The 10640-nt window shown below is 51.1% G+C and overlaps 1 protein-coding gene across 1 annotated transcript in view; it reads right to left on the bottom strand.

The window, feature by feature from the left end:
- Positions 1-3941: 3941 nt before the first annotated feature.
- BACE2 (beta-secretase 2) overlaps positions 3942-10640 on the bottom strand; it is a 53118-nt gene continuing 46419 nt past the window's right edge. The window contains exon 9 of the mRNA XM_040484970.1: positions 3942-4441. Within this exon, the coding sequence (XP_040340904.1) occupies positions 4188-4441 (254 nt within the window). The 3' untranslated portion in view covers positions 3942-4187. The remainder of the gene's footprint in view (positions 4442-10640) is intronic.

The raw sequence follows: 10640 nt of genomic DNA on the forward strand, positions 1-10640 counted from the left end.
AATGAACCAATCTTCACCTGGCTTGGGCAATGCGAAGTGTAAGGGGCCACGTTATCACGTTGCCCATGCTGACACCTGACCCGTGACTCCGGCTTGAATGTTCTTGAAGTTTTGGGCTTGCTGCTGTAGAAAGTAAATCCCACCTGCCACTGATTCAGCAACTCTAAGGGTAAGAAACGTGAGGATTCCCGGAATTAATTCGAGCAGCTTTCCCAAACTGCGAATTCCGCTTATGTAGTCGCCATACTTTGGATTACGTGTTTATTTCCCTTCCCCACTCAAAATGTATTTTTCCAGCTTTGCCACGTAATTGGTCAACCGACAGAAGTTCTGATCGGCAATTCTTAAAACCCACTACAAATGTATGCGAGAGCTTCTGCTGTATGGAGTCTTCTTGGCGCTAAAAACCTCGTCCCTCTCTTGGCAAAACCCAAATTCTACATTTTATGATGTTTAGTTGTTTTTCGTAAAACAGAAAAAAAACCCTCTTGGTGGCAAAGTATTGGCTCTGAACAGTTGTGATATCAATTCTAATGAGTCTGTTCAAGACAAGAACATCTGGGGAGTCCACCCAAGTATCTGGTTTCCACTAAGAAGAATAAGTTGGGGAAACTCTACTATTGATGCTTAGGGAACAGGTTTTTGGGGGGGGGGGAGGACAGGAATTTATCTCCCGTGTCATCACGAGGCCCTGGGCCAGAACTCAGAACTGAACTGTGACGGTAACCCACCACACGGGGGACCTGGAGAGAAGAACGTGACAAATTTTCATTTCCGCGGGGACCTATTAAACGATCAAACAGTCCTTCCTCACTTCTTAAATAAGACAACGCTAAGTCAGAACCGTTTACAAGATCAATCACCCACGGCTCTGCGGAGATGTCAGCGGTGGGTGCCCCCACCGCTGATATCTCCGCAGAGCCGTGGGGGCACTGCTGGGGATTACTTTCGTGATTCTGAGCCGTAACTGACCCCACCTTGATCTCCAACCACAACACTCTGCATTTCACAGGGAGTCTGGTTCCAAGTTTTCAGGAGTGGGCTGCATTCACGAAGGACAGCATTCCCAGAAGTCTCATGCGAGGAACCCGTTTCTTTAATGCCAGATACTGGTTTTTGGTTTAGAAAAAATACAGAATAGTGTGGTACCAATCACTGTGGCGCTTTTTAAAACTCCCGGGGCGGGGCGGGGGCGCCTGGGTGGCGCAGTCGGTTAAGCGTCCGACTTCAGCCAGGTCACGATCTCGCGGTCCGTGAGTTCGAGCCCTGCGTCAGGCTCTGGGCTGATGGCTCGGAGCCTGGAGCCTGTTTCCGATTCTCCATCTCCCTCTCTCTCTGCCCCTGCCCCGTTCATGCTCTGTCTCTCTCTGTCCCAAAAATAAATAAAAAAAATAAAATTAAAAAAAAACGTTGAAAAAAAAAAAAACTCCCGGGGGTGGGCAGGGGGAGGACTCAGTCCTCATCTTGTTTCTTGCTAGTTTTCAAAGAGGTCTAGAGACTGAAGACAGGACTGCATTTGAGGCTTCCAAATAACTTACCGAGAATATAAAATATCACCCTAGTAAAAAAAAAAAAAAAAAAAAAAAAAAAAAAAAAAACCAACAGCAAACCTATGGGTCACGCAGAAGCATCCCACTTCTCATGGGAGGGTTGACAAGGTTTGACAAAAGCATAATGCTAAGTTGCAGCTTTCAAGAAAGGACTGTCTTCCAGCATTTTCCATAGCGTGGTATAAGGTAAAAATGACACGGTCAGACAATTGCTACTTCCCTTCCTGTTCAAAGCAGGCCTGCTAGAAGGTTTCCCAAGCTCCGTATCAATTTACATAACTCGAGGAGGTGGGTGTCACGAACCAGGGTTTTGACCCAACGTCCAATTTTCGACAGCAAAGCATGCAGAAAAATGTCCCACGTTCCACTGTCTATTTCATTCTGGTCGCTAACTTACACTTTTGTAATCTAAGCATTTCCATTAAAATGTCACATCCCATGACGTCTGGGATGAAAAGGTGGCGAAATCTGATAGGAAACCCACAGCATTACAGCAAACTTCATCAGCTACCCTAGAGCTTGAAACTGACTTGCTGTCATCATGCATTCTGGGGACAGTGCCTGCTGGTCTAACACGAGCCCGGAAACCCAACACGAGAGACTGGAACAGAAGATATCCGTGTGAAGGACGAGGCAGCAAAACCGCCCGGGTCACCTCCGCAGTTCCCTCGTTTTAGTGCACGAGCTTGGATTTTCACCACCAAGGGAAGACCCGGTCTGGGAGGACCGCCATCACTTCCGTGAGAAGTGGACCACAAAGCGGGAACCCATGAAAAAGCCAACAGGACAAGAGAGTTAGGCTTCCAGAGATTTCGAACTCTGAAATGTGCTCTGCAATTACTACCTGTCACCTAGCCGAGACCGGACCTGATGCGTATCCGATAAGGGAACCCTCCTCCTGCCATCCCATCTCTAGAGGGCCTCGTAACCCGCCATGTTCCAGCTGTTTCCTGAACAGAGCACAGAAGATTCACGCTCTAAGATCAACTCAAACCTTCTGTTGCTGTAGTGTCCACAAGGACACCACGACATGTATAAGTGGCCCCACATCTCTGTGGTTGTCTATTCCTCAGGACGGACGTGCCCTGGTCCAGTGAGCAGAGCAGGTGGCTGACCCCCCCCCTCCCCCACCGCGATGTAGCCTATTCTGAATATACGTGACGGTCCAGCCAGAGCAGAAACTCCAGTTAGCCTTCCCAGTAGGATTCCTGCATCCACCCAACTCACCCCAATAGCAATGCAAAGTGAACATGGACTTGGGCACCCAAACAAGAGAGGGGATATTGCCTTTGAACTGTGAACGCTTCTAATTACATCTGATCACAGCAGGCTGACTACAGAGCATGAAGGATTTTTTTGGCGAAGAAATTAGTTTATCAAATAAACGATAGCAAGAGGGAGGTTCCCCAAATAAAGATCGCACTGCACACCCACCTCGTCGCCGGAGACCGAGCACGCCAAAGGAGAGCAGCGCGCAGGTCGCGGATTTGTTCTCGCGGGTTCAGATGGCTACACTGGAGTCTAGGGGTTCTGCAGACGCGGACACATGGTCTGGAAGCACGGGAAAAGCCGAAGTTCCTTCGAGTCCTCCGCACATCTTGTGTCTTCCTTCCCCCTGGGTGTTGGTCACAAGGACGGGCATTCGGCCATTTCCCTACCTTCCTAAAAGGTAATAACCCAACCTACCTTCAGAGATCTGGAAAAAACAAACAACCAAGCTGGCGAAATCGGATCTGTTTTTCTCACCCAAACCCCACTTGTTAATTTTAAGTACGAGTACGCCTGTGGGATGATGGCCAGCTGGGTGACAGGACAGCACCTGTCACTCTCACCCAGCGGAATGATGATTCTTCCAGCCGAGGGCAGCAAGCAAGCTGCCTGCGGCCCCCACCGGGCAAAGTCTCAGCAGAGGTAGCTTCTTATTTTCAGACCCACGGTACTACACAAGCACGAGCACAAAAGAGGAGGTTTCCCTTGCACTCTGCCGTGATGGACAATAGGCTTCCCGTCTTCAGAAGAGGCTGGTGAAGACCGTGGAGGGATGTTCTTCTCCCGGAGGATTCGAGCTCCCATTCAGACCACAGAGAGACCCAGAAGAGGGTTCTGTTTCCAACTCCGAAGCGGGCAGGATGGTCATATCATCAGGCCCCAGGTTGCTCCTCCTGCCGCCGTATTGCAAGGCTCCCGTACACTCTGATCCAGGCTGAGGCCTGGTGCCAAATACCCTTCCATGCAATTAATATGAAGAGCTTCCCATCAGCTAGGAGGAGTTACGAACCATACGTACTCCCTTCTCCAGAGACGGGAGGAAGGGGAGAATGAGCCAAAGCTGGTCTTGGCCGCACACTTAGCCAGTCTGGCATAACCAGTCACATAAAGCCTGAAGCCCAATTCACTCTGTTTTGGTTTAGAATGAGGTGTTTTTTATTATAATTTTTCTTGGAAGTGAGGGAGAAGAAGGAAGCTTTAAAATCAAGAATCAAAATACAGTGAATCTGGAAGGCATCTGGGAGCAGAACAGATTTAAGACTAGTGGTTACAGGAAGGAACCCTGCCTTATGACCCCGGCTGCTGCACCTGAAATGGAATTCTCCTAACAGAGAGTTCAGAGTCGCGCACGAGCTCGGACCCTGCTCTTCATTTCCAGCGATGCCGGACGAGCGAGGACTCATCATTGACGACCTCGGGGTCCGGGGGCAGGCGCCGACACCGGAAAGGAAGTAGCAGCAGGACGATCAGGGTAAGAAGGATGATTCCACACACGCTCATGAGAGTGTAGGAGACAATCCACAAAATGGGCTCATTCAAAGGCAGGGCGGGGACGCAGTTGCTGGCTATGTCGTCTGTTGAGAAAGGCCCAGAAATTTCAGACACTGGAGCACCGGCAATTTCTGGGGAGACAGAAAGGGGGAAAAGCCACAGCTGTGAGGGGCGCAGCCCATCTCCGCCGTGTAACGAGACAGAGAGAGAACGCCTGCTCTGTGAGACCACGGCCTCACGGGTCAGGAGCCAGTGGCTCCGGCAGCACGTTGTCTGCGTTCAGCACGTTGTCACGGCGTTCAGTGCCCGCACCCGAGCACGGCACGTCCCGCGGTCTGCAGGTGCTGCACCCACGTGGGGGAGAGCGATGTGCAGAAGGGCACATCCAGAAGCCTCGGGGGCCCCGGCGAGGCCTGGCAGGGCCGCGGGGCCCGGCGGGCGAGGGTGCATGGCCCAGCGCCTGGGGAGGACGACCGAGACGGGGCGGCTGGGAGGGAAGGAGGGGAAGGAAGTAGGGAGGACAGTGGTATCTACGGCGAGGAGCTCGGCAGAGCCTGCCCGAAGCTCGGGGATGTCCCCGGTGCAGTCCACCTGACTTCATGCCGCCTTCACATCAGCCTGCCCCACACTCCCTCCGGGCTCCAAGACCCGCCGGCCAGACCGGCCTGCCCAAGAGAGTCTTCCCTGCCCCGAGTCCCCCCTGCAGTGTATGAAGGGCCCAGAATCAGGAACGGTATGGGAGTGCAACACTGAATTCGCAGGAAATACGACTTGCAGACACTGGGCTAGGGCTCTTACCACGGACGAGGTCAGGAGGGTTCCTCCCTTCCTTTGTTCCTTCCTTTGTTCCTTCGTTCCTTCCTTCCTCACTCCCTCCCTCCTTCCCTCCTTCCCTCCCTCCCTTCCTTTCTTTTTCTTTTCTTTTTTTTTTAAGTAGGCTCCATGCCCAGGGAGCCCACCCAGGTGGGCTCAGTCAGTTAAGCGACCAACTTCGGCTCAGGTCATGATCGCATGGCTCATGAGTTCGAGCCCCGCGTCGGACCCTGTGCTGACAGCTCAGAGCCTGCTTCGGATTCTGTGTCTCCCTCTCTCTCTCTGCCCCTCCCCTATTCATGCTCTGTCTCTGTCTCAAGAATAAACATTAAAAAAAAAAAATTTTTTTTTAAATGAAAAAAAATTGTAGGCTCCATGCCCAGAGCAGAACCCAACACGGGGCTTAAACCCATGACCCTGAGATCAAGGCCTGAGCTGAGATCAAGAGTCGGATGCTTAAGGGACCCAGCCACTCGGGCGCCCCGGAGAGGATTTCTCAAAGCAAGTCTGGGGGTTATCAGTACTGCATTTCTCTACCATCGGATTTATCTGCCCCTTTCAGAAGCACAGAATTTATGTGGCATTTTACGTTTTACTTGGAAAAAGAAAGCGGTCTTGCCACCCACTTCACCCATGTTTAATCGCAGAAATGAATATTGAGCCCCCAAAAAACATTGTCACTAAGCATTTGATTTTTCTGTAACTGGAAGCCTCAAGACCCTAAGGTCTGCCACATAACATCTTTTTTTGGTGAGGAAAGAAAAAGTCAAACAAACAATGGAATGACGGCCTTAGAAGAAGGGTTTAAAATGGGGGAAGAAACAGACGTGATTGGAACATTTTCCTGCTCATGGGGAGTGTGTGTGTGTGTGTGTGTGTGTGTGTGTGTGTGTGTGGACTCACGGTGTCCTCTGAGTCAGCTGGAAGAGCGCAGCAAGGGACCAGAGCCTGTGTGTACCCAGGAACACAGGGGCGCTGGCCTCCTGTCCGTCCAGACGGCAGGTGCCGTGGCTGTGGTCACCATTTAAACAACAAACTCTTGGGCCATTTATATTTCTATTATAATTTCTGCCTTTTTCTCCTGAGCTGTAAGAATCCTTCACGTAGTAGAAACAAGTTGGCAAGTGCCTTTCCAGAGCAGGTCCTCTGTCTTTTAAAAAGCGTGTTTACTTTATAAATTGGGAAGCATGCTTAGTGCAGGTACCAAAACCAGCACCAGTGCAGAATGTGAGGCGATGAAAATCACCTAAAACCACTTTTGCTTCAAGATGGAGTAAGAGGGGCCACATTTACCCCCCTACACACCTGAAGCAACTAAAATACTGGACAAAATATATGATGAAACAAAGATTCTGAAGATATTGCAAACTGCGCAAGGAGCCTAAGTCCCGAGGGATAGAGGAAAGTGGCCTTGAGAACGTTTCTGGGTTGTGGTGCAGGGAGGGGGACACGGGCAGAGGTGGGCAGCCTTCTGGGCGGGGGCGGGGCAGGGCTGGGAGGTCCAGGTAGGACTGAGAGGAGGGGCAGGGCAGAGGGGCAGGGCTGCGGGGACAGGGCAGGGCTGGGAGGTGGGACACAGGGCAGGGGGGGGGGGGGGGCCGGGGGGGGGGGGGGGGGGGGGGACAGGGCAGGGCTGGGGACTGCTGGGGTTCACAAGGGCAGTGAAGGGCAGGAGGCAGCTGTAGACAGAAATTCCACACACCTCCAGAGGGCCTCCCGCTGAGCCTTCAGCAGAGAGCTGGCAAAATTGAGCGGAGGGCCCAAGATCCACTTGAAAGGCCTAGAAGGAACAGGGCTTGGAGCTCCCGTGCAGAGCTGACAACTCTATCTACCGCCAACCGCTTTCTGTCTACGCCGTGTCCCAGTGGAAAAAAACCCAAACCCAACTCGCAGGGCATGAGTCAGAGTACTAAGGGTCTCTCCTCCATCACTGGGAAAGGAACCATAGACTGCACAGCGCTCTGGTCTGATCTTAGAGGCTTCAAAGCAACACGGGCCACGGGCGCCTGGGTGGCTCAGTGGGTTGAGCGTCCCACTCTTGGTTTCAGCCCAGGTCATGATCTTGTAACCGCTTTTCTAAAACGCGGGGATGGCGTTGTGGCGGATGGAACCCACGATCAAGGCTGACAGCAGTCCCGGCACGCGGTACGCGGTTGATGAGGTCGGTCGAGAATGAAACTAAAGGGGTCTGGCTACCCGGAAGGGGCTCCTCCGCAGGAGGCCCGTTTAGACAAACATCCAATATATCCGGAGGCAGTTTATCAGCCTGATTAGTAGCCAAACACATTCCGCAAGAGGCCCTGAGATCAGGAGCCTGCTTTAGGGCCATTCACAGCTGGACGCAGGGTACCTCAGTCTACCTGTTCTGTTGCCTGCAGAAGAGAGGACTTCAGTAGTCAGTAGGGGACTCTGATGAAAAATAGTAAAGGCAGAATCCCATCATGGTCCAAGCCACATTCCGACACATATACAGTCCTCACAGACCACTTCCTAGCAAACAGTCCTTGGCTGGGTTTTAAGTCGGTCGGGTCCAAGTTTCGGCCGGCTCCCAGTGGAGGTCCCAGGGCCAGAAGCAGCCAGACCAGGGATGTGGAGGGGATCACATCAGACCAACGAGGAGGAAATCTCATACGGCAGTCGTGAAGGTTGGCAGCCGTCCTGGTGGCTTAGGTGGCTGTCCCGTGCCCAAGACAGACAACGTCGTACAAGGACAGGGATAAAGAGAAGGCACCCAGCCCCTGGGTCTTCCTACCAAATCAGCCGGGGTCCTAAGTTCCAGCCAAAGGGCGGGCTTTGTCCTCCCCATGGAGCAGCCCTGGACTAGAGGATTACAGCCCGAGCGATTGACATCAAAGTGTTCCAAACTTCTCGAAAAGCCCCTGAAATGAGAGTAAAGGAAGAAGAGAGAGGACTCACCTAGTTCGCACCGAGGCGCAGAGCCCAGAGGATGGACAGACTCACAGCCCCACGTGAGGGCGCCGAAACGATGAAATTACGGAGTGGGGTTCGTGAGCAAACGGCTAAGAAAGAATTCTTGCGACGTCTGGCGCAAAAGGTGATTTTCTTCCAGCTCGGGGACAGGACCCGGGGGGCAGAAAGAGCTGCACCGGGCTTGTGAGGAGGGACTGGCGATAGACTTCTAAGTTAGTTGGGGTGAGGGGCGGCGTAAGTCTCTAAGGGACTTAGAAGCTAGGCTTTCAGGACCTTGAGGGGCTTGCTGCTGCTAGGATGAGGTTACCTTCGGTCTTTGATAAAACAAAACCACCAAGGCAGTAAGGCAGCCAGGAGGTCCCTGAGCAAGGTCACACTCAGCACGTGTCAGTGGGCTGCGAGCCGTAAGGAGCTTTAACTTCAGCTACATTTCTCTTGCCTTTGTTTCCCTCATCAATCTCGGGGTTCCCGAGATCAAGCCCCACGCTATCAACACAGAGCCTGCTTGGGATTCTCTCTCCCTCTCTCTCTGCCCCTCCCTTGCTCCCGCTCTATCTTCTAAAATAAAAAAAAATAAGCATTAAGGAAAAAAAAAAAAAAAAGCAAGACAAGGCAGGACTCTAACTTAAATGTGACCCAGGAACACATCTGAAGCATATTTGCAAGAATACAGGAGTATTCAGCACTGTTTTGGATACCTGGACCCAATTTTAACATGCTGGGGCTTAAGTCACCAACAGACAATTCTCTCACCCCAGCTGGGTGTCCACGAATTCAACTCAATTCTGACACTGTCTACCCGGAAGCAGCATCAGATCCCACGGGTGAAGGGCTCAAGTCCTACAAAGCTGTCCCCCAACCCCCGACCTTCAGACATCAGTTAAAAGCCCAGGTTGTTACCTATGCTTCTGACTGATGAACTACAGACTGGAGGTACCAACCACCCCCACCTTGAGCTTCATTCATTTGCTAGAGAGGCTCAGAGAACTCAGAGAGACTGGGTACTTACTGAATTACTGGTTTACTATAAAAGGACAAAACTCAGGGGCAGCCAGATGGAAGAGGTGGCCAGGGCGAGGTCTGGGGGGAGGGGGAGGAGCCTCCGTGCCTGCAGGTGCTGCTCTCACCATATTTCCACACATCCACCTGCCCCGAACCCTCTCCTTTTGGATTTTCATAGTGGGTTCGCTGCACAGACCTGACGGATGAAGTCACTGGCCAGTGGAGATGGCTTCAGTGACCAGCCCCTCCCTCCCTGGAGGCCAGGGGGAGGGACCGGAAGTTCCAACACTAATCACAGGCCAGCCCCACCCTTAGATGCTTTCCAAAGTCACCTCAGTAACATAACAAAAGACAACACTCCTTGTTGGAAATTCCCAGGGTTTTAAGGAGCTCTGTGCCAGAAATGGAGGCAAATACCAAACACATATTTCTTGTAAACTGTAACATCACAAGCATCCAACAAGGTGAAATTCACAATGTCTGGCCTCCAATAAAAAAAAAAAAAAAAAGAAAAAATCACCAAGTGTGCAAAGGAGCAGGAAAACACAATTCATAATTCACACAGGAGTAGAAAAACACAGTTCATAACAAGGGGGGAAGGAATCAATCCTATGAAACTTGGCAAGGAATGACACCCATGGTGGAATTCGTAGACAGGATATTAAAACAGCAACTATAAATGCATTCCACTCAGGACGCTGGAGGGAATATCGGGCGTGAATAGAGACACAACAGCTATAATCACGTCAGACGTGTTAAACAGACAGACAGAAGCTATAAGACCTAAGTCAAATTTCTAGACATGAAAACTGCAATGTGCAAGAGGGGAAATGCGCCGCATGATATTAATAGAATATGTATCCACAGGAGAAAAAGACCAGTCAACTTGACAACTTGAAACTAACCATGAAACACAGAGAGGGCAAAATCCTGAAAACATAAACAGAGAACGTCGGTAAACTGTAGGGCCACACTCAGAGGACCCAGATGAGGGGAGGGATGGGAAGCAGAAAACATCTGAAACAATGATACCCCAAACCTTTCCAAACTTCAAGGAACCAGCAAGGTCACAGATCCAAGAGGCTCAGAGATCCCCAAGCATAAGAAGCACGAAGCAGATTACACCAGTGAACTGCTGAAAACCGGTGACAAAGGGAAAATCTTAAAAGCATAGGGAGCAAAACGAAACATTCTGTACAAAGGAACAAACAGAATTAGAGCGACTTTCATGTCAGGAGTAACACAAGCGACAAGACTGTGCGGTGACAGCATTCAAGTGCAAGAAGGGAAAACCTTGTCAATCTAGAATTCCATACCAAGCAACAGGGTCTTTCAAAGTGAAGATAAAGATGTTTTCCGACATACACCAGCTGCAAGAATTTATCACAAGAAGAGACACGCACAGCCTTAAGAAAGAAGGAAATTCGGGGACACCTGGGTGGCTCAGTCAGTTAAGCATCCTAACTCTTGATTTCAGCTCAGGTCATGATCTCAGGGTCATGAGAACTGAGCCCCCGCATCAGGCTCTGCACTAGCAGCAAGGAGCCTGCTTGGGATTCTCTCTCTTCCTCTCTCTCTCTCTCT

Source organism: Herpailurus yagouaroundi, unplaced genomic scaffold, assembly GCF_014898765.1.
Source record: "Herpailurus yagouaroundi ecotype Mexico unplaced genomic scaffold, PumYag 162, whole genome shotgun sequence".
Classification (NCBI taxonomy): domain Eukaryota; kingdom Metazoa; phylum Chordata; class Mammalia; order Carnivora; family Felidae; genus Herpailurus; species Herpailurus yagouaroundi.